Source organism: Mycena indigotica (genome assembly GCF_014461135.1).
Source record: "Mycena indigotica strain 171206Taipei chromosome Unknown Mind.scaff0011, whole genome shotgun sequence".
NCBI classification, from domain to species: domain Eukaryota; kingdom Fungi; phylum Basidiomycota; class Agaricomycetes; order Agaricales; family Mycenaceae; genus Mycena; species Mycena indigotica.
In genome coordinates this window covers 2,360,304-2,385,844 of record NW_023503010.1, presented here as the reverse complement: position 1 = coordinate 2,385,844, position 25,541 = coordinate 2,360,304, and the positions used below count along the sequence as shown (strand labels likewise).

The 25,541-nt window shown below is 50.9% G+C and overlaps 9 protein-coding genes across 9 annotated transcripts; 5 read left to right on the top strand and 4 right to left on the bottom strand.

The window, feature by feature from the left end:
- Positions 1-26: 26 nt before the first annotated feature.
- Positions 27-2,203, top strand: MIND_01183300 (Serine palmitoyltransferase 2; the record flags this gene model as incomplete). Its single annotated transcript, XM_037368345.1, has 4 exons — positions 27-466; positions 517-607; positions 660-1,946; positions 2,000-2,203. The coding sequence occupies 4 exons, from the start codon at positions 27-29 to the stop codon at positions 2,201-2,203; spliced, it is 2,022 nt and encodes a 673-aa protein (XP_037215271.1).
- A 444-nt stretch (positions 2,204-2,647) lies between these two features.
- Positions 2,648-3,453, bottom strand: MIND_01183200 (uncharacterized protein; the record flags this gene model as incomplete). Its single annotated transcript, XM_037368344.1, has 4 exons — positions 2,648-2,683; positions 2,743-3,156; positions 3,224-3,273; positions 3,321-3,453. The coding sequence occupies 4 exons, from the start codon at positions 3,451-3,453 to the stop codon at positions 2,648-2,650; spliced, it is 633 nt and encodes a 210-aa protein (XP_037215270.1).
- Positions 3,454-3,802: 349 nt separating this feature from the next.
- Positions 3,803-5,414, bottom strand: MIND_01183100 (putative Transmembrane protein; the record flags this gene model as incomplete). Its single annotated transcript, XM_037368343.1, has 12 exons — positions 3,803-4,140; positions 4,196-4,272; positions 4,326-4,400; positions 4,451-4,557; positions 4,606-4,641; positions 4,687-4,701; positions 4,749-4,854; positions 4,902-4,941; positions 4,994-5,097; positions 5,147-5,175; positions 5,231-5,324; positions 5,380-5,414. The coding sequence occupies 12 exons, from the start codon at positions 5,412-5,414 to the stop codon at positions 3,803-3,805; spliced, it is 1,056 nt and encodes a 351-aa protein (XP_037215269.1).
- Positions 5,415-6,642: 1,228 nt separating this feature from the next.
- MIND_01183000 (COesterase domain-containing protein) lies at positions 6,643-8,830 on the top strand (the record flags this gene model as incomplete). Its single annotated transcript, XM_037368342.1, has 10 exons — positions 6,643-6,785; positions 6,839-7,056; positions 7,100-7,255; positions 7,305-7,316; positions 7,363-7,430; positions 7,477-7,641; positions 7,690-7,743; positions 7,796-7,940; positions 7,985-8,223; positions 8,270-8,830. The coding sequence occupies 10 exons, from the start codon at positions 6,643-6,645 to the stop codon at positions 8,828-8,830; spliced, it is 1,761 nt and encodes a 586-aa protein (XP_037215268.1).
- Positions 8,831-9,108: 278 nt separating this feature from the next.
- MIND_01182900 (COesterase domain-containing protein) lies at positions 9,109-9,969 on the top strand (the record flags this gene model as incomplete). The annotated part of the gene is made up of 1 exon (XM_037368341.1): positions 9,109-9,969. One exon carries the CDS (start codon positions 9,109-9,111, stop codon positions 9,967-9,969), a length of 861 nt encoding a protein of 286 aa, XP_037215267.1.
- A 289-nt stretch (positions 9,970-10,258) lies between these two features.
- Positions 10,259-11,558, top strand: MIND_01182800 (uncharacterized protein; the record flags this gene model as incomplete). The annotated part of the gene is made up of 3 exons (XM_037368340.1): positions 10,259-10,888; positions 10,934-11,081; positions 11,128-11,558. The coding sequence occupies 3 exons, from the start codon at positions 10,259-10,261 to the stop codon at positions 11,556-11,558; spliced, it is 1,209 nt and encodes a 402-aa protein (XP_037215266.1).
- Positions 11,559-11,716: 158 nt separating this feature from the next.
- Positions 11,717-16,271, bottom strand: MIND_01182700 (VPS13 domain-containing protein; the record flags this gene model as incomplete). Its single annotated transcript, XM_037368339.1, has 18 exons — positions 11,717-12,352; positions 12,406-13,348; positions 13,396-13,451; positions 13,503-13,564; positions 13,614-13,770; positions 13,823-13,842; positions 13,894-13,953; positions 14,007-14,052; positions 14,097-14,316; positions 14,366-14,403; positions 14,455-14,676; positions 14,727-14,789; positions 14,840-15,128; positions 15,177-15,252; positions 15,299-15,493; positions 15,540-15,652; positions 15,705-15,830; positions 15,877-16,271. The coding sequence occupies 18 exons, from the start codon at positions 16,269-16,271 to the stop codon at positions 11,717-11,719; spliced, it is 3,717 nt and encodes a 1,238-aa protein (XP_037215265.1).
- A 1,304-nt stretch (positions 16,272-17,575) lies between these two features.
- MIND_01182600 (Pkinase-fungal domain-containing protein) lies at positions 17,576-20,137 on the top strand (the record flags this gene model as incomplete). The annotated part of the gene is made up of 4 exons (XM_037368338.1): positions 17,576-17,902; positions 17,952-19,107; positions 19,160-19,395; positions 19,442-20,137. 4 exons carry the CDS (start codon positions 17,576-17,578, stop codon positions 20,135-20,137), a joined length of 2,415 nt encoding a protein of 804 aa, XP_037215264.1.
- Positions 20,138-20,183: 46 nt separating this feature from the next.
- Positions 20,184-25,240, bottom strand: MIND_01182500 (VPS13 domain-containing protein; the record flags this gene model as incomplete). The annotated part of the gene is made up of 19 exons (XM_037368337.1): positions 20,184-20,304; positions 20,355-21,097; positions 21,150-22,098; positions 22,147-22,202; positions 22,253-22,314; positions 22,365-22,521; positions 22,571-22,590; positions 22,641-22,700; positions 22,748-22,793; positions 22,841-23,060; positions 23,115-23,152; positions 23,197-23,457; positions 23,504-23,566; positions 23,618-23,906; positions 23,968-24,043; positions 24,095-24,289; positions 24,334-24,446; positions 24,506-24,631; positions 24,684-25,240. The coding sequence occupies 19 exons, from the start codon at positions 25,238-25,240 to the stop codon at positions 20,184-20,186; spliced, it is 4,152 nt and encodes a 1,383-aa protein (XP_037215263.1).
- Between the last annotated feature and the right edge of the window lie 301 nt (positions 25,241-25,541).

Here is a 25,541-nt window from a genome sequence, read left to right as displayed (position 1 = left end):
TTTTCTTTCGGTCGCTCCATTCTACGATGCCTGGGTCCCCTCTTCCAACGTCCCCCATTGCCTTCAACATGTCATCACCGACCTCCTCCATCTTCAAAAAGCGGTCCACGTCTACGCTCACCCACAAGACCGCTGCCTCATACCTCTCTGCGCTCTCAGAGGCTGACGCTCGGCGGGCCAGTCTTAGGGCCAACGCTCCCCCGCCTATCGGCACTCCCGCCCTCTCTATGTCGTCGTCAATAACAGCAGAGTCAGAGGACTCGGTTTTGCGTGAAGACAATGTTGACGCGCTCGAATACCCTGCTCGGCCGCCTACCTCCGAACAAGTTTTCACCACGGTCCATTCAGAGTACGGCCACTGCACGAACGACGACTACCGGTTCAAGTCGGAATACGTTCCCGAGGAGCCGTTGAAGCACATTGCGACCCCAGGACCATACTATATCATGTTTACAACCTATATCAGGTCCGTCGATGCCCGTTGCTGGTCCCCCCCCTCCTCAGTCGTCTTTGCAGCTATCTAATTCTAATTGTCATCGGCCACATTCGCGACTTTTTCGGCAAGCGCTTCAGACCAAAGGCCTATCGTCATCTAATGGAACAAAACGTACGTTGTCAGTCCTGCTAGCGTTATATGGTGCTTATCTCTTTTCGTCTAGGGCTACGCTCCTCTCAACAGCGACTGGGACTCGTTCTATACCCGTCGCCTGAAGCAACGTATGGACGACTGTTTTGGTCAGCCCATCACAGGTGTCGCAGGGCGAACAACGATCTTGCTTGACCGCTATTCCACCGACTACAATGATACCCAAACTATTCTCGACTCCCGCACCCGCGCTCTCAACATCAGCAGCTACAACTATCTCGGCTTTGCTCAGTCTAAAGGTGGTTGCGCCGACGCAGTTGAGGAGTCGATTAGGCGATATGGTGTCACCTCGGCAGGCACCCGTTTGATGGGCGGTTCGAGCGACCTGCATGCCACGACGGAGGCGTTGGTTGCGCGTTTTGTTGGGCAGGAAGACTCCCTCATCAGCTCGATGGGATTCGCGACCAACTCGGCAATTATCCCTGCTCTGGTGGGCAAAGGCTGTCTCGTCATCTCTGACGAACTCAACCATGCAAGTATTCGGTTTGGAGTTCGTCTGAGCGGCGCCAATGTCCGCATGTTCAAGCACAACGACATGAAGGAGCTTGAAAGCGTTTTGCGCGAGTCGATTAGTCAGGGCCAGCCGAAAACACATCGTCCGTGGAAGAAGATCCTGGTCATTGTCGAGGGTCTTTTCTCCATGGAGGGCACTTTCGTCGACCTACCCCGCGTAGTCGAGTTGAAGAAGAAGTACAAATTCGCGTTGTGGGTTGACGAGGCCCATTCTATTGGTGCTGTTGGTCCCAATGGCCGCGGTGTCGCCGACTTCTTCCACATCAACCCGCGCGAAATCGATATTCTCATGGGTACTTTCACGAAATCTTTCGGTGCTGCTGGTGGGTATGTTGCTGCGAGCAAAACGGTTATTGATCGTCTTCGGTTACGGGCGTATCTTGGACCCTACGCTGAAGCGATGGCGCCACCTGTGCTTGTCCAAATCGTTGCGAGCATGGCCAGCATCATGGGCATTGCGAACCCTATCCTTCCCGCCAACAACTCCCCTGCCCGCCTGAGCATTACGGATGCCCCTGACGTTCATCCCGGGCCGGCACCACAGTCCCTTCTCCCATCATGGCTCACCCTCGACCCCAGTCTTGCATCCGGCATCGAAGGTCGTACGCGTTTGCGCCGGATCGCCTTCAACTCGCGCTACCTGCGCGCGGGTCTGACCAAACTTGGGTTCATCACCTATGGCCACTCGATGTCGCCCGTGGTCCCATTGCTGCTATTCAACCCCGGCAAGATGATCGTGTTCCATCGGATGATGCGCGAGTGGCGCACCCCCATCATCACTGTCGTGGTCAGTACCTTTTCATAATGCCAGCCATATAGCCTTTCTCACGTGAGACCCAGGTCACCTACCCGGCTTGCGACTTGATGACTGCCCGCGTGCGGTTCTGTGTCAGTGCTGCCCACACGAAGGAGGACATTGACGAGGTGTTGAGGGCCTGCGAGGTGATTGGCGATGTGCTGGATTTGAAGCATGGGCTGCCGTTGAAGGAGCGTTGGGATATCGATACTGTCTGTGAAAAGGCTGTCGAGCTGGCGAGGCTATAGAACACCCTGCTTAGAAGATAGATGCAAAGTTTTTGGCTGCAGTGGAATATATGGTGTCGGCGCTTTCATGTCAAGGACTGGCAAAGAGTCGCCTCTTCATGAAGGACTGAAGATGATCCAGACAATCACTTGTTTAATTCTGGACATGTACAATTATAACACTATGCTACCGGTACCATTATCATCATTGACACTTTCCCAAGCTTCCTAAGTAAGTACAATACACGAGCACCATCAATCATCACCCCAGACACTACATCCCACAGCAAGCGCTATCTGCCGAAGGCGCTCCTCGGTGGTTGCCGGAGCCTGGCCCTCGTAATGTCCTCGCCAGTAGCGAGTTGCATGGGATGCGTTCAGGTCGCGAATTTTGTCGATGTTGGTCAAAGCTGGAAGATTCGCATGCGGTTGGGAGCCGTTCAAGAAGGGTACAATTTCGTAGGATTAGATATTTCCTTTTCCTCTCAATCGATTCATGTTCTAAAGAGCAAGTCAGTCACATTGGTGTGAAGAAACGCGATTAAGAAACCAAGACTGACTTGTTTAGTAAGACGATTCAACTCAACCACCACATTCTCAAGCCGTTTGACTGAGCCCTGGAGATTGTTGACTTGGCCATCGAGTCGCTCAAACTTTTCATCCAATCGCTCGAACTTTCCATCCAATTGCTCAAACTTTCCATCCAGTTGCTCGAGTTTTTCGTCCAACCTTTTCCCCACATTTTCGATCTTGGTGTCAAGCCTTTGACTCAGTTGTTCTATCTGTTGTGCAAGTGCGAGATCAATGGCCTGCTTCAACGCATCTGGGAGAGAGTCTTGGACGATTCCAGGGACAGTTTCTCTCGCAACGCGTTCAACATCTTCTGTCATCGCCTCTACGAGTTCTGTCCTAATGGCCGGGAAATGGTTTCTGAGGCCCTCCCCAAACCATGGCGCGTTGTTCGCGAACATAAACTGTGAGTGGCACATTCAGAGTATCGCTCAACACACCATGTGTCGCATGTGAGGTTGCAACATTCACGAAATAGGCCGTAGCCTCTCCAAGCTGTGTTTTGTTCAGACGTTGCTGCGCTGCGATGTGTAAGAACCAGATCCACGGTCGGGTAGGATTGGCGTACTGTAGTGGACATGGGCTTGGGCAGACAGATCAAGTGCGGCTCCGACATCCTCCAACGTTGGTGGGTCATGTGGCGGGTCAGGCAACCGCACACATTCAGAGAGCTGCTCGTCGTTGGGGACAGGGATTGGCATCTGGTTAAGTTGATGCCGCGAGAGCACGTGATCGTTTTCCTCTTTCTGAGATTATGCTTCCAGTTCAAAGCCCAAACTGTGGTAATTATGGCCATCCGGTGTTAATGGCATAGGTTCAAGGCTGAAGCCGAGCCAAATGTAAGCTCGGGAGCCACGGCGAGAAACCTCGGGCCGAAGAAAAGGGACATCATGATTATCGGGCCGAAGCATAAACTGTGTTCTGTTTGTGAATGACTTCCTAATTGTAGTCCTATGATTTAGAATTCTTTTCATTTCTGCGTGCGTGGAATAAAATATGGATATAAATAATGATGCCTTATCTACACCCAAGTAAAAAAACGAACAAAGACTAAACACCGATTCCGAAATTTACTTTGTTGTCCCTCGTATATGTTGTTTGTCCCGGGGAGTCGACGGGGTCTTTTGTGTCGTACGTTTCTGTGAAGACAAAAACGCCGGGCTGCATTTCGACGTCTTGTCGTGCAGTGTTCCGGCCGCTGTCGCTGCGCGATACCACCGTCGAGCTATTTGTGTAGGCGCGGGGCGATCGGGGATAGCCGTAGCCACCCCCAGGTGCCCCGCCCCGACTACGGGGCCCACTACTCGGGTGTGAATGCCCGTGCTCGTCAGTTGTCGATGGCTGGTCGTCGCTGAGGCGTTGAGTCGAAAGAATCAGGTGTTGCGCCGCTAAGTTGCACATTATTAGCGATCCAGAAGAGGCAAGAGGAACGCGACGAATTACCGATCAAGACCACAGCAAGTGGCAATGTTGCACCAACACCAGTGTCGAGTACTTTGACGAACTCCAAGACAACCCAACTTGGCGTCGGGTTAGCTACAACTAATGAGGAAAGAGGGAGAATAGACCGCACAGATTCGCGATGAAGACAACGACTGCATACAGCAGGCCGTTTCTCAAGACTTTGCGGATGAACTTGGACATCAGGCTAGCAGTTGAATGAGTGGATGAACCAACAGCTTCAGACATTTAACCCACAACATGCCGTGCAGCCGCGAAGTATAAACAATAAAGAATGTGGCGACGGCGCAGACGACGAAATCGTAGGCCATATGAGCGGAATAATAAACAATGTTCCAGTCTGGCTGATGGACCGTCAATTTCGGCCAAGAGTCATTAGAAGACGCACTCACGTCTCCTTTACGTAGAACCACGCCTTTACAATCGCCCTACGATTTGTCAATTTGAAACAAGCTTCAGAGAATTTATCGTACACCCTTGACTCTGGCCTGCAAGACGGTTAGACAGGCAATTCGAAGGACAAAATCGGACATACCTCGCGACGGAAGACAATTCCAAACACCTGGACGGGGAAACCGAGGAGGAGGAATGCACCGAGTCCCCATTTGACCCATGGCGAGCGACCAGATATAGCATATGTCCTTGGCCTCGATCAGACGGGTTTTGCATCAATGTGGAATGCGCGCACCTGATATAGAGAAGGACCTGGACAGCCATGCCAGCCAACACTACGGATAAGATTCAGATCTTGACATTGGTTGATCTTGGTTATATACTCACTCGCTGTAACGTTGGGCAGCATATACCAAGGCTTGCAAGTCTCGAGCGTGTAGTGCGTCCCATAGAAACCATAGGCATTGGAAACGAGTGAAATAATAGTAAGGCTGGGATTTAATTAGCTCAGGACGGTTGAGGAAGAGATATGGAGCGCACTATCGGGCAGCAGCGTAGAAGAAGCAGACCTGATGAGCTCATATATTAGCCGCAGTCAGACGGAATTCAAGCAGAGTCACGCACTGGGCTCAATGTGCGATTCTTCCATTGTCTCTTGTAGAGCTGATACGTGGGTGGTATCGTCTGCAAGACGTCTCCGCCAGCAAGTGTGAACGAGCTAGAAAGAAGGAAACTTAGTGATGCTAGACTGCGGCGGGCGGCAAGACACTCACATTATGCGGAACACATTTGCCTTGCTGCTGACCATGGTGGAAGCAAGAAAAAGGACTGAGGGAGGAAAAAGAGAGCGATACTTATAGCCATGTGGTCCACCGCACGGGAATGTCAATGATGAAGTCGCTATGGATTTGACCGGGTATGGAGTGATCGAGGCTGGAGACGCCACAATCGACGTCCAGTCCGCAAGGACTCCGACTCGCGTAAGTGAAAAAATGTTGTCAATCGCTTCCGCACCAACTTGGCACCGACATATCAGAAAACCCGAGGATCCACGCCCTATCCCAGTTAGGTGTGCTTCTTTTGATCCTCCTAGCAGGCGTGAACAGTTTTCTTGCAGTCGTCGTCAAGCTGCTGAAACGCAGGGGTTTGGGCGCAGTGGCAAGCTAGCCCCTACGAACTCGACGCCTCGATAAGTAATCACGGATGGATTGACTTGTTGTTGAAAGCGGGAAGGTTTAGGAGCGGTAAAATGGAACTAGAGATAGCTGAAACTCAAACTCAAGTTTCGCCGTCGCGTAGTTTCTCTGGGTTCTTCCACTTTTTGCTTGTTCTTGCCGTGCCTAGCCTAAAAAATTGCTAAAAGCTTCCCTGAAGCTTGTCTAAAAGCCTAAAAAAGTCGAATTGGCCAAGCCGCCGCAGTTGACAGTCGAGAACAAGAAGTGTGCATCACGTGAGCGCGCACGGAAGCAATTCAGTGTGGCGTTGTGTTTGTGGGCGTCAACCGTTCAGAGAACACCGTGGAGCACTTTGGAAGTGCTGTCGGTCGAATCTGTCCCCTGAACGCATTTGAGCGCCCCAAAACGAAGGTTTAGGGCGACTATAGGTATTCCAAAAGCATCCTATCCAATGATCCATATGTAGATCAACAGAAATTCAAAGTGGAGCTTCACCGACTTACGGAGTTCTCACGCCCACAGTCGTTGGCATGCCGAGGAGGCGCCACTTGCAGGGGGAGAAGGGCAGCTGTCGCAGCTGACCAGTGGTCAGTTTCGTAGGGCGTCGTGGCCTTTGGTAGAGGTAAGTCTGGCTTAGGAATATTTGGTCGGATCCAATCCTAAGCTTGTGCCTCAATTTGTGAGCAATTTGCGAATCCATTTTTCTGATGTGTGCCTAGCAACATGGACTAAAATTGTTGCTGGGATCAAGGTTTTGTCCGGCCCGGTGCTGGCCAAGGTGCTGGCGGCCGACTCAAAAGGCGGCCCGTATCTTTCTTCGTCAGACCACCTGGTCGCGTGTAACCTACCCCTTCGCTGGCCATGGTTCTCCTCCCGTCTCTTGTCGCTCTTTTACTCCCAATCCTTGCCAAGGCATCGACTTCCCTCTCCACGGCCGAAGTCGTGGAACGGCGCAGCATTTTTGGCCCACTCACATCTACTTTGGGGCCAGTTGTCGACGTAGGGTGCGTGCAACTTCCTAGGGCCTTGCGCGTGTCTAATGCCTTGGCTTGAATAGCTATGCCGCCTATGCTGGTAACGCGACTTTACCCAGTCTCACTTTCTATGGCGGGATACCTTATATGCGGCCCCCAGTCGGAAGACTACGATTCGCGCCACCCCAGAAACTTGACGAGACTCTGAACATATTTCTGACCAACGACGACGTTGTTGATGCAAGGAACTGGGGTCCGATTTGCATTCAACAACCTGCGGTTGTCGGAATAGGCAGTGAAGGTGAGCCTTGCTTGAGCTTTTCTTCAGTTTCTCAACCACCTAGACTGTGCTACTCTAAACATCTGGGTCCCTTCGAACGCGACATCCAAGAGCAAACTTCCTGTTTACGTCTATTTCGTGCGTTTGTGGGCGCTCGTCTGTGTTTGCATATTCTCACGCACATTTTTCCTCAGCACGGAGGGGGGTATTACTATAACTCGTGCGTGCACTTGGCCTTTTCTTTTTTTCGATGCTCAAATTGTCTACAGCGCGCAAGGCAAGTTCTTCTGTTTCTGATGGTTCAACTTTGGCTTATTCTCGGATCAGGCTTCCCTGCAAACGACTGGGTCGCGCGATCAAACGGTGGTCTCATTGCCATCGCCGTGCAGTATCGCGTATGTGCCCGCGTGAATCGTTTAAACGGCCTAAAACTTGTTGCAGCTCGGGCTGCTCGGTTTCTTGTCTGGCTCTGCGATCCGCAACAACCCAACTTCTGGGTCGAACAACGGCTTGCTCGACCAGCGGGCAGCCCTTGAATGGATTCAACGCAACATTGTGGCCTTTGGCGGCGATCCGAGCAAGGTGACCATTGGAGGCGAGAGCAGTGTATGTGTATCTTCGTTCTTCCCGGTTCAACTATTGACTGTGTCGCAGGGTGGTGGCGCTGTTGCGCTGCATCTGACAGCTTATGGTGGCGAAAAGCGTCCAGTAAGTTTTTTCGAAGTCCAGCAATAGCAATGTTCTGATCATCGGAACCTAGCCTTTCCGGGCAGCTATAATCGAGAGCCCAGGAAACGACCCCTTCTACACCGACGATCGCACTGAGCTCTGCTTCCGCAACGTCACCAAGCAAGTCGGCTGCTCTTCGTCTTCTGATGTCGTTGGCTGCTTGCGGAAGGCCACTGGTATGTTGATTGTTTTTTCGTCTTCATTCTCTGAATTGCGATAGTTGGTGCCATTGTGTCTGCGGTCAACAACAAGCCGTCGAGCTGCAAATACCTGCCCGTCATCGATGGCAAGTTTATCCCAGGCATCACGACCAAGATGTTTGCTGCAGGCAAGTTCAGCAAGGTCCCCATTCTTGCTGGGCACACGGCGCAAGACGGATCGATCTTCGTCGGCAGGCCTGACAATGTCCAGACCGATGCCAACATCGTCTCTGCCATCAAGAATCGGTATCCTACCTTGGTAATGTTCTCCAAATGACCAAGCAGCAATTGACTTTTTTGGATAGTCGACGGCGACGACCGACGCGATGCTGGTCACTTACCCTCCTGCGTCTAGCACCACTCCCTGGAAGACGCAGTGGGAGCGGGCGATGTACGCATATATGGAGAGCGAGTTGGGCTGCTGGGACTACTACATCGGTAACGTGAGCGGCCAGCCCGCTTACAACTACCGCTGGGATGCGCCAGACCCAAACCTGATTGCCGCGCGTGGGGCGTACGTTGGCGCTGCCCACACCTCCGAGCTATTCTACCTCTATGACGGAACAAACTCCGGCCCGAGCGCTTCCGTTGCCCAGCCAGTCTTCAGCGCTTTCAACGCCTCGCAGGACGCGCTTGCCCGCCAGGCTGTCGGGTGGTGGTCGAGCTTTGCGATGACCCTTAATCCCAATACCCGCGCTGTTTCCGGGTCGCCGACTTGGAACCCAGCCTCACAAGGCGGCTTCATGGCTGCCAACGTCAACCAGAATGGCGGGACAGCGCCGAGCAGCGCGATGCAGGCCAGAACCGTGGACTATGCGCGCCGATGTGCTTGGTGGCGAAGCGTGGCAGACGACCTTCGTCTGTGAATCCGAATTTGGCAAACAAACTTATCAGTAACTAATTTTTTCGCTTTCGACGGGCTTTGGAATCACACTTTGAACAATGCATCGACACAACATAGTCGTCTCAATTGTAGGAATACTTTTAGTTGGTACTTATCAAGTACAATTTTTTTGTTGGACGGGCGGGAGCTGCGGACTGTGGATGACAAATCACGCTGCGATCACGCAGCACAGTTGCTACTTAACCTCGACCTGACTCCCCGACCGCCAAATAGCCCTTTTCGGAGGGTTAGCTGGACGCTATGATCCTCGACGAGAAGCCGCCTCCACCATATTCGACTAATAGGGCAATTCTTACTCCGCCAGCAACTGGTTGGAGAACTTTCTCAGCACTCCCTCCCCATCTCCTACTCCAAATCGTCTATTCCACCTTCTCGGACGCCGTAGACATTGCCGAGCAGCGGAAGACTCTCTACTGGCTATCGCGTGGTCTGCGTCTTGTCAATCGCCTGCTCTACACAACCTCGATGAATGTTCTCCGTTCGCTCTACCTCCCGCTATACGACTCCCACATCCGAAGGCCATACTCGAGCGACCCATTCCCCCTTACCAGCGTACCACACTCACACGCTAACTCCCCCCTGACCTCGCTGCAGCGCGAAACAAGCACATTGGACCTGTTTATCGCACTCAAGGTCCGCGAAGACGTCTGGAGCGACGATTCGGAGCTGCATCTCGAAAGAGACGACTCGTTTGCCGACCTGTTCAACCTCTCCCAGCCGCGGAGCCGGTTGGAGGACCTGTTTAGGGATGCTGCGATGGAGGAGGGTTTGGTATATATTGCCCGCCAACACCGAGCACGAACACCGACATCCTCTTCGGCCGATTTGCGGCCAGAAACTCCGCCCCCCTACCACGACGATTTTGCGGTCAGCGGCCTCGCATGCCTCGTTAACCCACCGTTTGTCCATGATGTCGATGACATCCTCGTGCTCTGGCTCTTCCTTTTGGGGCTTCAAGAAGTCCAAACCTCCCAGGCCCGCTCCCCCTCCCCCGCCAATGAAAGTCACCATCACGCCACTGCCGTTCTCCGCGCTATCAATAGCGTTCACCTCTCGCACAGTCGGCCTGCTGCTTTCCGTGCCGGGCCGTACCACAAGTAGCAAACGGACACTGGTGCAAGTACAGCGAACGCGGGAGGAGCCTCTGGAGGCTGCTGCCCGTCGTTTGATGTGGGCGCTTCGAGACTATTTGGTCGACGAGATCGACGGACACTTGTATCACTAGGGACTCTGGCACATCTGTAAAATACCAAATGCAAGACCTGCTCTCCAACCATCTTTCTACTACTCGACTATGTACTAGCATCGCTCTCCTCGCTGAGTAGCTGTTGGAGGTCAATACAAGTCACGCTTGAGTCATGCTCCAGTCACGAACCAGCCTCCTCCGTCCATGTCTCGCTTTCCTCACATTGAGGAATTACTCTTCAAGCGAGAGACCGCGGCCAATTATTCAGACAATCAACGTGGAGCTGCACTTCCAACCTTTGGATTGGCTTCTGAGGGTCTTAAGCAAACAAAGATTGGCTACATTGCCCTGAAAACCTTGCGCTCTGCTGCTCTCGCTTCGGATAATGTCATATGGAAGACGTTCGGAGATATAATTTCCAACTGGAAGGGACCACAGGCCGGCAGTAGGGCTTCTGCAGTCGAGCAGGAATTGGACTTCGTGTCTAGACATCGCCAAGGTTTGTCGGCGGACAACGAGGAGAAGCTTTTGGGAAGGATTCGCTGTGAACTGGCATCTTGCAAGCTGCAGATCGTTTCTCCAGGGAGCCGGAAGGAGTTCACCAATTTTGCGTCCGATGAAGACGAGGAGTGGCTCATGTCTGCGGCACTGCACATCCGTCGAGACGACACCGCTTCGACCATATACATCCTCCCTGCACTGCTTTCTATGGAGTACTGGCTGAACTATCACAACAATGCCCCAGAGGACGTCAAGAATGCAGAAAGTAATTGTCTGGCCATCATGGTAGCAAAAAGTATCGTCCATGAGAGTCGGCACATGGTGGCAACCCTTGTATGTTTTTCTCTCCTCTTTGACCACATATTTTGACAATCATAGCTATTCGGTACACAATATCAAACCCCACCCCTCATCCAGGGCAACTTTCCCCCGCCTGTAGTGGACACAAATGATGCAGATGTGCAAGGCGAAGCAGGCGATTACTTCGAAGTTTCTCGTTATGGCACAACCTTGAGTGCATCCTTGGGTATGAAGTTTTATTGACTTGGTCTGTCTGCTGATTGATATTACAGTAGCTCTCAACTCGAAAGAGTTGTCTCAAGCTGAGATGTACCTGATTGGTGTAGCCCCACACACCTATACATGGCGACGACTCCATCGGGAGTCTGCTGTCGCACCAGTGGCTGATGCAGTAGAAAAGGGCAAATTTCTGGAGATGGGTCTATTCTTCGACGTCATGTCCTCGGACCGTATCAGAGGGGGGGATACCACATTCAATCATGAGGACATCATCCAGGTCACATGCTCCGACGACGAATATCGCACATACACCCAAAACCGTACCCTCAGACGAAGTGTTAGCCAGGTTCCTCATGCATCTGAAGAACGCCCAGAGTGGGTTGGCAAGTCCGTATCAGAGATCCCACCTGCCGAAATGAGACGATATATCATTGGCAACCACCGTGGCGTGGTAATGGGTCGCCGAGGTCACAGAGAAATGTAGGTTCAGAGAAAAAAAGTAATTTGTGGCTAGTTTTTGTGTTCTCTCTCCTTTGGAGATCCGATACTCTCTACAGCCCTTGGACGAGAATAATTTTCTTTTTCTACTATATCGGATGTGGTTGGAACGGCGTTCAAGATTGAAATTCCAACTGATCCTCCCTACCTACTTGTATTAGCCACAAGTTGCTCCAGAAGCCTTTCAACCCGCGCCATCTGTTCAGCCATTCGTTCCTCAACCTGAGTCATTCTCACCTCAACAGTCTTCTCGATTTGTGTTAACCGCGCCTCAACCATCTTCTCGTGAGCCTTGAAAAGAACACCGATCCTCTCCTCCACCGTCAACGCTTTGTCTTCCACAGCTGCCTGTACCCGCACAAGATCGTGGGCCAAGAAATCATGCCCACGCTCCCGCAGCGATGATATATGCGACTCGCCCTTGCCGTCGCACTCCCAGCAGATAAACGTCTCTTCCGTGCATTGGACACAGAACCAGCACGGCATCGTCAAGCGCTTGGCACAGTTGGCGCATTTCGGACCTTGGCCATTTGGCGTTGAAACAGGTTCGCTATTGTCGGTCGTCTGGAATCCAGCGGCTTTAAATATCCCCCGCGCCGTCTCCAAAGCCGCCTTCGCGTTGCGGAAGCTCTTGCCAAAGTCACGCGCATGCAGAACCCGCCTCAGCTTGATGAGGTCGTGATGGGGCAAATGCGGCTTTTGCATATCGTCGCGATTGACACGCGCGGCGATGCAGGACGGGGAGTCGTCAAAATCGACTGTGTTCCACGTGTCTTTCATCTTCAGAGGCCGTGAGCATAAAGCACCTTGTTGGCTGAAGGACAAGAACCGACCTGGCAAACAAGGCAACTCAACCTGGCCCCTCCGATTATTCCCCCACAGTTGTCGCAGTGGGTGCCATGATTTGTCATGGCGCGGATCTGCATCTCAGCCAGCGAATAGTAGAATCTCGAGTCATGATTTGTGAACGACTTTTTCAGTCTCCACAGTTCTTCCCGCTCTTCATTACTCAAATTCCTCCCAAACGTGTTGCTCCCCTCCTGCGATCGGATATATAGCTCAATAAAACGTTTCCTGTTGTTCCTTCGCTCCTTGAAAAATGACCACGACCAGCGATCCCGCTGGACCTGGAAGAGGACAGCAGAAATCGCGAACGACCACAAGGCACGAGGTTTCGTACTCTCCCCCGAAGTGTTGTCCCCCTCCATAGCCTGGGGCTCGAGCTCAGCTGGCGCGGGCATGAAGCAGACGTATTCCGGGGCAGCTTGCTTGAACACAAACACCCCGAAATGCGTTGAAATATCTTCTTCGAAGCCAAATGTCCCTTTCAGAGTACTGGTTTCCGCGTTCCAGCTCCCATTGAAGTACTGAGCGGGGAGACGGGAAGAGAATGTGCGCTGAAATGTGATGATATTGCCGATATTTTCGGTGTGGCATTCACCGACAACCTTGAAGTCGTACCGATTTACCCGATCTGAAGCAGCGAAACCTTGGACTCGGTTGTCGTGTGAGGTTGGAACAAATGTCAGGGAGATCATAGTAGACGCGGGGTATTTTACAGATGCAGAAGTGTAGAGGAATCCATGCCAGCGTTGTGAAAACAGCTGGACAAGACCAGGCAGGAGATCAGTTTGAGGCTCGTCCATAACTTCAACGGGCGGAGCGGAATAAACAATATCATCGAGGTTGTCCGCATCGACAGGATAATTGAGAATCTCTTCAAGTGGCGGAAGCGGTGATTCTGAACTCTCTTCAAATGTATAGTCGTCAAATTCACTGGAAGTGCGTGTTAACGAAGGACATCAGTCAAAGAAAACCCTGACGTGTCTTGAACAATTTTTGCAGCCCAAAGTAGCTCTTCATCATTCATGTAAGCATACTGAGCACATTGTCAACGATGCAGTTCCTCACAAAACAATGTAGGACAAACCAATCCGCCCGAGAACGAATTAAATTGCTGCGACACATCGAATTTTTGTTGCTTGAAGATGGCTTGAAGGTTGTTAGTCAGATATGAGCGAGGCGCATTCGGAGGACGAACATTTTAAGAGATCTGTGCGATCCCGAACGGCGCTAAGCAACCGGCGTACTGTGTCTGTGGCATCCCACAGCTCATCAGGATGGATCACGTGATTTTGACAAACACGGAAAATTTGGAGATGTTTCTCCAGTAGTAAGTATATCGTAGGGAGCAGATACTAGATCAATGGACATCAAGCGTCTCAGGCATAGGAGAGCATGGATGCCTACTTTCTCGAGTCGGCCTTCGCCTGCAGCAAAATATCAGTAGCCTAGACAACGTAAAGAAAGAAATGACCAACCCATAACAAGCTCAAATGTGTCGCTAGCGTCGATATCATATTTGACGGCTTCCAGATTGCCTGAATAGTTCTCAACATAAGACGTCGTCAAGTCATGTGGCATTCAAATTGACCTTTGATTCGTTCTTCTTCCGATGCCACATACGACTTGAATCTTTCCTGCGAAAGTTGAGGTTTACTATTACAGTCATCCCTTTACCGACCTGCAGCCTGTAATTTATGTCGATATAATTCAAGGACTTGACGACCGTATGCAAGCCGCGATACGCAGTCGAGAGGTAGTCGTTGGCCCCAGACTTGTTGGCAGGCAAGAGACGAGGCAGAATCGCGAATAATTTGTCAAACAACTTGTAGATTCTGTGGCCATAATCTTGCATTGCTTGATAATGACCTAGTGACCAGTAGGCGATCCACCGCGGAAGACTGCGAGAAAGAAGTCAGAACTAGGCAAAGGCATTCATGCCTGGTTCACCTCCAGTCAAGAGGTCGAGCCATCGTGAATGCATTCACCTAATCAACTTGATTGAGAGTCCAACGACTACACTGGAACATATCGCGAACCTCTGCCACAGTCACAAAACCGGAAGCGTCGCCGTCAAAGGCCTCTGAAATGGCCTGTAGATGAACAACGTCAATATATTCCAAGGTCCACTCGTCTTCGGCGGCTAAAAGAGGGATAGATTCTTCATCATTATTGGCAGAGTGGTGATTCTTGCGATCCTCCTGGAAATGGTCCCGAAGAGCCATTACGAGGTGCCGAGTTTTGACGCTTCCCTTCCATCCCTTGTATTGTCATTAGTCCAGTCATTTGGGAGACAGACATGACTAAGGACCATTTCTTTCCAGACTGCATGCACATTTGGATCGATGATACGATCACCAGGTCCAGCCAATACCTGACACAGGTCAGTCAAACTCATGTGTATCATGAACATAGAAGCATTACCGCCCCAATGATTCTGTCCCCTTGTCTTTCCACGACACGCGAAAGCTCATCGATGATTTGGCGTTGCTGAACCGCGAACTTGCGTGAGAACTGTTCCATGTTGGCCGCGATGGCCTGATCCGGATTGGCATGCAGTTCGTCCTTGAGATCATCTAAATCCCCGCCATTGCTTCCCAATTTGCTACCATTTGCTCGGTGTGCGCCGAATGACTTGTTCTCCAAGTCGTTCAGTTCCTTCAGTGCTTTATCGTTGTCTAGGCAAGCCAAACCGCCCTTTTGATCGACTAGCCTAGTTCATTTGGAGTGAGGAGAGGCCACGACTTGAGCATCTACAAACCTGGACATTTCTTTCTCTTCTGGGCTCATTATGTGAGAGAAAATCTTCATCATCAAGTCCATCTTTTGGTTTATTGCTGTTGGAGGATGATTTAATTATCGTATTTCTCGCTGCCTCCACACCTTGAGTCGTCTCGTCAACTAGACCTATAACGTGATTCGCAGCATCGACACCAAGAGCTGTGTGAATCGACATGGCGAACTCGAATTCGGATCTCCGTTTGGTGAAAGTGCCCGCAAACGCTGCTAGCTTGCCTTCCCAGATTGGACCTTTGAGAACCTTGACAATGAGCTTCTTCTTGATGTATGTGTCGCAAGCTGGACTCCATTCAGAAAAAAAAGGGAGCGCTAAAGCTTCACGCACCGTTGGCACAAGCCTTGATATCCTTCGCGGTGTTCTCGATGATAACCTGCATTCGTCCCTTGATAGTTGACCCATCTGGCGCTGGAGCATCTGCATCTTTGACGAACTTCAACCTGGAGGCACGGTCAACTAGGAGACCGACAAAATTTCAGAAGTCATACGTACTGGATCAAGACACCCATCATATCTTTCATCTCTACATGGAGGGCGAGTATTTTCTGGTCGTTTTGTCGACGCTTCATCTCCAATGCCCAGACAGCTTTGAAAGCCATGACCGCAACTCCGATGAATCTAGGAATCGAGGTAAGATCTCTCACGGAAGCCGGATGAAACGCACGGGTGAAGCTTAGCGACTTCGTCCAAAGCACTCATGAGCACGGGCATACCCTCCATGAGAGTGTGGATGCCTTTCTCGATGTCCTCTAGGCCCCCCACCACATTAATCCCCGTCTTCACTGCTCCAACAACAACGATGGCCTTAGCCTCGGCCGCCATAGCATTAGTGATCCCATTTTCCGTCTTCTGCAGCAGCTTATCCGCCTTGCTCTGCTTGGGATCGGTATCTGCGGAGTTCCACGCGTCCCGCAACGACACCGAAAGCTCATCATGAGGAATGGGGAGCTCGATTGGGGGGGTGATCGGTGGTGGTGGTGGTGGAGGCGTCGAAGATGGCGTGGAGCGTTCTTTGTGACTCTTCTCGCTGAGCTCTTTGAGCAGATGAGGGAGATGCATGCCGTAGAAAAGTCGGAAATCGACAAGCAAATCGCGTTAGTCCTTATATGCTGGAGGTCCTCCATGAGCGCCTTGGGCTTCGAGAGCATTGACGCATCTGTGTCACGAGAAGCGTGATTAGGACTGATTTCAACTGTTCAAGCCCAATCTGTTTAACGATTCGTTTGAAGATGCCTTTGAGGAGACAGCGTGGATAAGGAAGGACGACGATTCAAGTCTTGCCCCGTAACAGAAAAATCCAACAAATCGACCTGGAAACTTGTCAAGGCTGGAAACTCGAAAACCAGAAAATAACAAAATACCTTCGTATGAGTGGATGCCCGGTATTCATTATCGTAGTGGTTCAAGGGCAAAACGGTTCAAAGCACAATGGACGCTTAAATGTCGTGGCTGGTGAGTAAAGGTCGTGACGGTGGCGGTGCCGCATTGTCACCTACTCGAACCGAAACCCCTTGAGCAAAAGCATCGCAGATATCGAATCGCTATGTAAAACTAGGTGTCGGCCACAGCCGTCACGGACCTTGCTTTGAAATCTCGCTTTAGTTCCCGCCGAGTTCTTTTCAACCTTTGTATTCTTCTACATAATAAGTAAAATAACAGGCCCATGGACTACACTTTTTTGTGGCAAACCAAAGTGTGCGCCAAAGGGTGTCGAGTTTCCAGAGCCTGCTCGATAGCATCCTCGCTATACAGCAAGTCTACAGTGAGAAGCGATAATGTTGAGCTAGCGAATCTCTGCATCGGCATCTCATCGACAAAGGCTAGTTTATATGATCCCAAGGGGTAGGATCCAAACTCGGAGGTGAAGAAGCTCATGGCCGAGCGTAGAGTAGATGTTGACGTTGTCATGGGCAATTCGTGGCCAGGAAGGCAGAAGGCATACATCGGACGTTACGCGAGTTGCCTTCCTCGACGGAATCGTCTGAGGGAATCGAGAGCAGACGGAGACAGACAATTATATACCCTAATAGCATTTTTTTGGGGGACAAATGATATGAGAAAAGGTAGAATATCCATCGACTAGTGGGTGGATAACCATATTGGCAATTGCAAAAGTCTCACACACACATGTGAAGGCGTAAACCTATGTGCATAGGAGGAAAAGAGGACATGAAAATCACGGTTACGAGCGGATCATCGATCAAGACCGACATCAGAGGCTGTGCATAGTTTCGCCGAGCTTTCTACGGAGGTTTGGGCTTTTTGGCCTTCGGGTTAGTTTGTTGCTGTTTGCAATCAGCTTGATCAAACTATCATCATGATTGGCAAGTATAGACGGGCCAGGGACCTTGCAAAGCAAGGTGATGGCCTTGGCCTCGCAACTCGAGTTACCCGACCACAGTAGTATCTCTCATCGGCGGAGCAACCTCGTTCCATCGCAAAACACGTCTGTCCTTCTGCACACAACCAACGAAGACCCTAACTCCGTCCAGCAATGGAAAAACATGCTACTCGCCGGTTATGGGGGCACACTCCACCTCTTTGACGACCAGTTCTGTCATCAAGACGTGGATGCAGCGATTGCTGCGTCCGCTCTAGCCCTTGCCGCCGCCACAGTAACGCTAGAGAACATACCTCAGCTTGTGCAAGCTCGTGGTCGCAAGGATGAAAACGATATGCTTCCGTCACTGGTCTGGTATTCTATCTACCTTTTGGTCATTTTCAACTTGTATTTTTCAGGTTTCAGTCTGCAAGTCCTTGGTCCAAAGTATTCCCGATAACACCCGGCCGAAAATTATCGATTCTCATGCCAAACGATTATCTTCTCCCTTCCGAGGTGATCATGTCACTGGGCCCGACGTCGTCATCGTCGAACCTGGACCGTGGGATGCGACCAAGTCTGTTGTCGAATTTCTCGAAACTGATTTCATCGACGAGAATGGCGAGTTCAAAGAGGACGGCACGTCAATAAACGCCGCCATTCAATTGGCCAAGAGCGCACGAAACATCCTCGCCAGCTTAGGCGGCACCCATGTTTTTGTATCCGCCGTATTCCAACATGAATTTGCGCGAATATACCGGTTTGACCATGGCGGATTCAAGGCGTCGCCAAGGTTTCCATGGATCACAAACCCTCGTCCTTTTGCTACCCTGCTACACCGCCTGTCTGTTCCACAAACGCTTGGAGCTCTCCAGCCCGAATACACTGAAGGTGTTGACGATACTATCTCTCCTGCCTCCCCAGAAGAAAAGAAGCGGCTATGGACAGCGCTCTGTGACGACGAGTTCTACAGCACCATATTCACAGACGAAGTCATCTTCAACGGGCACTGTAAGAAATTTATTGCGGCACGCAGAGTCTCCCCCGAAGATCCGCATAGCGCCTCAACGCTGGTCACATGCCTTCAACTTGGAGAACCTCTATCGCTTTCCGATGGTCTTTTCAGTCGTGCTACTCGTGTGTGTCGTGTTGCCATTCTGGAAGATCTTCCTATTCTGAAGATATATGCTCTGAAAGACGCGTGGAAACAAGGCTATCGTCGCAACGAGATTGATTTCTACGACTTAATCAGGGTGTATGTCCAGAATCTCAACGACATCGAGAAATTTCACCCGGGAGATCCGGATGACTGGACAAAGAAGTCGAAGGCTTTCGGGATGGCCAAATGCCATGGGATGATCAACCTTGCTGAACCTTATGACCCGAATCAGGCACCCTGGCAGTGGCGGCCTGAGCTCCACAAGACCAGTTCCCAGAAAGATGAAGTTTCGGACGACGACAAGGCTCTCTATGAGCGTTATCATACTCGTGCCCTTATCACGCCTGTGGGCTGCCCTTTGAACCAATTTCCCTCCACTGAGGTCCTCTGTCGGGGAATCATGACGGCGTGTTTCCGTGCGTTGTCGTTCTGTTTGCGGTTCCTTGTGCATGGCTAACCTTGCCACAGACCATGAAGTCGCATACAATGCTGGTGTTCAGCACTGTGATCTCAGCGAGGGCAATCTGATGTTCGATGAAAAGACGATGAATTCGGAGCGTCCTCAAGTCTTCCTTATCGACTGGGATTATGCAGAGTTTGTCAAAGACGATGACAGTGATGGGGCCGCTTTGTTCAAACAGAATTTTCCAACACGGTCTGTTGGTATTGATGTTGGGCTCAAGGAGGGGTTCATGCGATTTACGGTATGTAACACATATGTTTATAGCTTCTTCGAATGACTTCTTTTAGGGAACTCTACCTTTCATGGCGCTCGGGCTCCTTGACAGCATGAAGCTACGAACTCCGCTCCGCCATAAGGCTTATCACGACCTGGAGTCTTTCTTTTGGATTCAGATCTGGATGCTGTCACGATACACGAACTACTTGGACGACCCCAGTCCAGACGCATCAGAAGATAGTGCCTGCAGCCGTATCTTTGGCTGGGCAGATGGCGAATCGAAGATCTCGTTCATAGTAAAGCCTCTCCAGATCAGGAGTCCGTCCCTCTCTCGCGAGAATCCGCCTCTCTCTCGGCTGTGTGAGAGTTTTCGAATACGGGTGATGAACCAGAACCCCTGGGCGCAAAATGAAGATGACGACGAGCTGATCAGATCCAGATCGCAACTTCCGGAGAAAACTGGGGATGAACGAGTTCAACATCTTCGGCACTTCATTGTGCAAGACCTTTATGATGCGTCTTTGAAGCGACATGGGTGGGTGCCAAGGGACCGCACGAGAGATTTTGTCGCAAAAGCTCGAGTAGGAGGGTCAGCGTCCAAGTCGGGCTCCGGTTCGAGATCCCGTGCGACTCCAAAGAAATCAGGAGAGTTGGCGTCCAAGTCTGGCTCCGGATCGAAATCCCGCGCGTCCCCAAGAGAGTCAGGCTCCGGATCAGGCCCGACTCGCACCGTCCGATCACGGTCTTCACCCGCGCCGCCATATTAAGATGAGGCCTGGGGGGTTCTTGAACTCTACTAGTGTACACTCTGTATTATTTAACCTTGCTACTATTGACCTTAATATATCCATTCGCGTATTGCACCTGAACTTCGCGTATAAGATGTTCCATGTATGCGCATAAAGAAGACCGATAAACAACAAGTGTTGTTTCCCTGAATTAGTCAGATACTAGTGTAGGTAAAACAAGTCCCTTCTGGCCTACTTGTAATTCGCCACAAGTTTCTCCAGCAACATCTCAACCCGCGCCATCCTCTCCTCCACAGTCTTCTCCATCCTCGTCAGCCTATCGCCCACCGTCTGCTCGTGCGCCTTGAAAACATCCTCCAAAGCCCCAATCCTCTCTTCCATCGTCAAGTCCTTGTCTTCCACCGCTTCCTGCACCCGCACAAGGTCATGCGCAAAGAAATTATGGGTATGCTCGTTCTTCTCCAGCAGCGACGATATGCCTGATTCGCCCTTGGCATCGCATTCCCAGCAGATGAACGTCTCCTCGGTGCATTGGACACAGAACCAACAGGGCATCGTCAGTGCCTTGCTGCAATTGGCACACTTGGGCCCTTTGGGAAGGGGTTCGGCACGTGACTTTGCGACCGAGACAGCAGACAACGGGGCACCAGCAGTTGGAGCATTTGGAATGGTTATCGATAGTTGGGTGATCAAAGAGTGTATTTGAGCCGTTGGAGCCTCGCTTGGCTGTTCCTCATCATCGCCATCGCCGCTGTCATTGGTTTCAATCCCAGCAGCCTTGAATATGCCCCTCGCTTTCTCTAAAGCTGCTTTGGCGTTTCGGAAGGCCTTGCCGAATTCCCGAATGTGCAGAACACGACGTAGTTTGATGAGGTCGTGATGAGGATAATGCGGCTTTTGCATATCATCACGGTTGACACGGCCAGCCATGCAGGCAGGAGAGTCATCAAAGTCGACTGTATTCCATGAATCTTTCATCTGGCCGAAATGTTGATCACCAGCTAACTCATCAGCATGACAAAGAACTGACCTGACAGACAAGACAGCTCAGTCTCGCGCCTCCAATAGCGCCTCCACAGCTGTCGCAGCTAGAATTATGGTTTGTCGTCGCGCGAATTTGCATCTCGGCCAGCGAATGGTAAAATCTGGAGTCGTTTGTGGTGAAAGACTTTTTCAGCTTCGACAGTTCATCCCACTCTGCGCTTCCCAGCTCCTTTCCGAACGCATGGCTGGCTTGTCCAGATCGGATTTGCAACTCGATGAAGCGTTTCCTGTTGTCCCTCCGCTCCTTGAACAGTGACCACGACCAGTGATCTCGGCGGACCTGGAAAAGCACAGAAGATATGGCGAATGACCACAAGGCGCGAGCCTTGGCATTCTCTCCGAGCGGATCTCCCCCATCATTGGCTGGTGGCTCGAGGTCGACTGGCGCGGGCATATAACAGACATACTCTGGCTCTAACTGCTTGAACGAGAACGCTCCAAAATGCGTCGAAACGTCCTCCTCAAACCCAAGAGTACCACTCAAGGTGTTTGTTTCTGTATTCCAGATACCATTATAGAATTGCGTCGAGAAACGGGCAGAGAACGTGCGCTTGAATGTGATAGATATTTTGTCGTCCTGAACGTGGCATTCCCCAACAAGTTCGAATTCTGCCTTGTTTGCACGTTCTGAAGCGGTGAAATGCTGGACTTGACCGTCGACGAAGGTTGGCACGAGTGTCATGGAGACCATTCCTGCGCTGGGGTAACGTGCCGTTGCTGGCTGGAACAGAAATCCGTGCCAGCGAGATGAAAGGAGCTGTGTGAGAGCGGGTAGGATGTGGGTCACTGTCGCGTCGTTAACCTTGGCAGATGGCGGAGACAGCGCATAGGCAGCATAGTCGAGCTCGTCCATGTCCATCGGATAGTTGAGAATTTTTTCAAGCTCAGGAAGCGGGGACTCCACACTTTCCTCGTAGCTGTAGTCTACGAATTCACTGGAATCCAAGTTAACCAGAGCGCGGCGGAAAGGGTAAACCGCCTACGTTTCTTGCACGATCTTGGCGGCCCAGAGTAGATCTGGTTCGTTGAGATATTCGTACTGAAATACTGTGAATGATGAAGCTCGCTTATTATAACAGAGATGCATACCATTCCGAACGAGAACGATTTGAATTGTTGGGTCAAGTCGAGTTTCTGCTGCTTGAAGATAGCTTCGAAAACGTCAGGTTGGTGGGAAGCTGAATATTTTTTTAAGACGAACATCTCAAGAGTTCCAGGCGAGTTGCGACAGCGCCTAGCACCCAGCTGACCGTATCTGCCGCATCCCAAAGCTCGTCAGCGTGGACAACACGGGTTTGGCAAACGCGGAAAATTTCAAGATGTTTCTCTAGCAATAGGTATATCATGGGGAGTGCATACTGAATGGACGTGAGCATGAAGCATTGCAAATCAAGGCCAGTTGCGTACTCTTTCGATTCGGCCTTCGCCTTTGACAAAGCGTGAACACACGAAAGACAGAAGCAGGAGGTAAGCGGACCTGTAACAAGCTCCAAGGTGTCGCTAGCGTCGATATCGTATTTCACAGCCTCAAGATTTCCTAGATATATGGATTGGAGCAGAACAAAAAGCGATGGTTTGACAAACCTTTGATTCGTTCTTCCTCGGAGGCAACGTATGATTTAAACTTTTCCTGCAACACGTAAAGCTCCTCATCTCGGTCAGACATAGCCCACTGACTTGCAAACCAGGGTTGATAAAGGCATAGCTCAGAGAACGGACAATCGTGTGCACACCCCAATAAACTGTCGTGAGGTACTCGTCGGCGGCGGATTTGTTGGCAGGCAAGATACGAGGTAAAATCGCAAACAGTTTCCCAATCAACCCGTTGATCTTGTTCGCATACTCCTGCATTGCTTGATGATGGCCTACTGACCAATAGGCAATCCAACGTGCCAGGCTGCAACACATCAGAATAGGTCAATCACCATTGTAATGTGGAATTATGATATACCTCCAGTCCAGAGGCCGAGCCGTCGTGAAGGCGTTAACCTAGCAAGCATCAGAGGGCTCATTTCAAAATAACACAAGCCGACCTCTGCAATAGTGACGAACCCAGAAGCGTCGTCATCAAAAGCCTCTGATATGGCTTGGAGACGAACTACATTGATGAATTCCAGAGTCCATTCATCTTCCTGGGCCAAGGGAGGCACGACTTCGGATTTAGGCTTGCCATCCTCAGTCTCTTCAGCCACTCTTTGAGGGAGATTGAGAGTGTTTTGGTTCTTGTGGTCCTCTTGGAAATGATCTCGAAGAGCCATGACAAAATGGCGGGTTTTAACACTTCCTTTCCACCCCTGTTATCGTGGTTAGGTCGGGTTGCGGAAGGTGTAGATGAGCTACCATTTCTTTCCAGACTGCATGAATATTTGGATCCACAATGCGGTCGCCGGGTCCAGCTAAAACCTGACGAACGTTAACTGAGATAAAACGCATGTAGAACCGAAAGAGATTTACTGCGCCAATGATCCTGTCTCCCTGTCTTTCGACGACTCGGGAAATTTCATCCAAAATCTGACGTTGTTGGATAGCAAATTTGCGGGAGAACTGTTCCATGTTGGCTTCGATGGCTTGGTCCGGATTGGCATGTAGGTCGTCTTTGAGGTCGTCCAGGTCACCACTTTTGGCTCCGAGTTTACTGCCAACCGCTCTTTGCGCGCTTGAAGACTTGTTTTCGAAGTCGTTGAGTTCCTTCAGTACCCTCTCGTTGTCAACACACGAAGGACCGCCTTTCTGGTCGATGAGCCTGATGAGCTTCGAATTAGCATATGTATATGAACAAATCAAAGCGCAACCAAAAAACCGACCTTGACATTTCCTTTTGTTCTGGGCTTATCATCTGGGAAAACATCTTCATCATTAAGTCCATTTTTTGGTTCATGGCTGAAGTATATCTTCATAAGCACAAATTTTTCGAGAGAACTGCAGTTTCACCTTGAGTGGTCTCATCGACTAAGCTGATGGCGCGGTTCGCAGCATCGACACCAAGAGCCGTGTGGATCGACATGGCGAATTCGAATTCGGATCTTCGTTTGGTGAAAGTGCCCGCAAATGCTGCCAGCTTTCCCTCCCAAATAGGCCCCTTGAGGACCTTGACAACGAGTTTTTTCTTGACATATGCATCACAGGCTGACCGCTGGTTAGAATAATCGACTCGGTATACTGGCGCGTACCATTGGCACAGGCCTTGATGTCTTTCGCAGTGTTTTCGATGATAATTTGCATTCGTCCCTTGATAGTAGAGCCATCAGGCGCTACAGCATCTGCATCCTTGACGGACTTGAGCCTATGGAAAACGATGCATTAGTCTTGAGAGAACATGTACGAGGATGCGTGCATGCATACTGTGTCAAAACACCCATCATGTCTTTCATCTCTACATGGAGGGCCAGTATTTTCTGGTCATTTTGTCGGCGCTTCATTTCCAACGCCCAAACAGCTTTGAAGGCCATGACCGCGACTCCGACAAATCTGAGTTGTAATAGTTAGATAACAGAATGTGGTGAAGCATAATTCGACACACGGGTGAAGCTTCGTCAGCTCATCCAAAGCACTCATGAGGACCGGCATGCCCTCCATTAGGGCGTTGATGCCTTTCTCGATTCCCTCCAGTCCACCAACCGCATTGAGCCCTGCCTTGACTGCCGTCACAACTACCACACCTTTGGCTTGCGCTGCCATGGCACCGGTTATCCCATTCTCTGCCTTCTGCAGTAACTTGTCTGCCTTGCTTTGCTTGGGATCGGTATTGGCAGATTTCCAGGCTGCTTGCAATGATATGGAGAGCTCGTCCTGGGGAATGTCGAGCTCGATGGCGGGCGGCGGAGGCGGGCCGGACGGCAACATGTAGCCGTTGAGTGGAAGAGGTGGGAGTGGGGGAAGTTGTTGTTCGACACTATGGCCGTTAAGCGTCAGTGACCTTGTGCTGCCTCCAGAGATGACCTCTCCGAACGACTTTTCGCTGGCGGCGGTTCTTGGCATGGGAGGTGCATCGGCACTACTTGAACTGGAAGATTGAGTGCGATTGCGTTTCTTGAGGCTCTTCTCACTCAGCCTCTTGAATAAATGAGGGAGCGGCATGGAAGTCGTCTACTTGTCGGATAGACAGTAAAAGTGGAGAGTGAAAAAAATGGCATCGATAGAGGCTTCACAGGCTAAATAACACCAGTAAGCGAAATGTCGGGCGCTGTTTTTACGTTGTGTATGCATTTGGTCTAGGTGCGGAACGCCATTGACCTGTGAAGTCATGCTTCTGTGAGCGCCGAGTTTGAGGATCGACACTCGGTGTTTCGTATGTTGCGAGAGAGTCGGAGAGACCTGTCAAAGGCGGGGTTGCGATTGGATCCAAGTGTCAGATGCCCTGAATTTATACAGCCTCAGT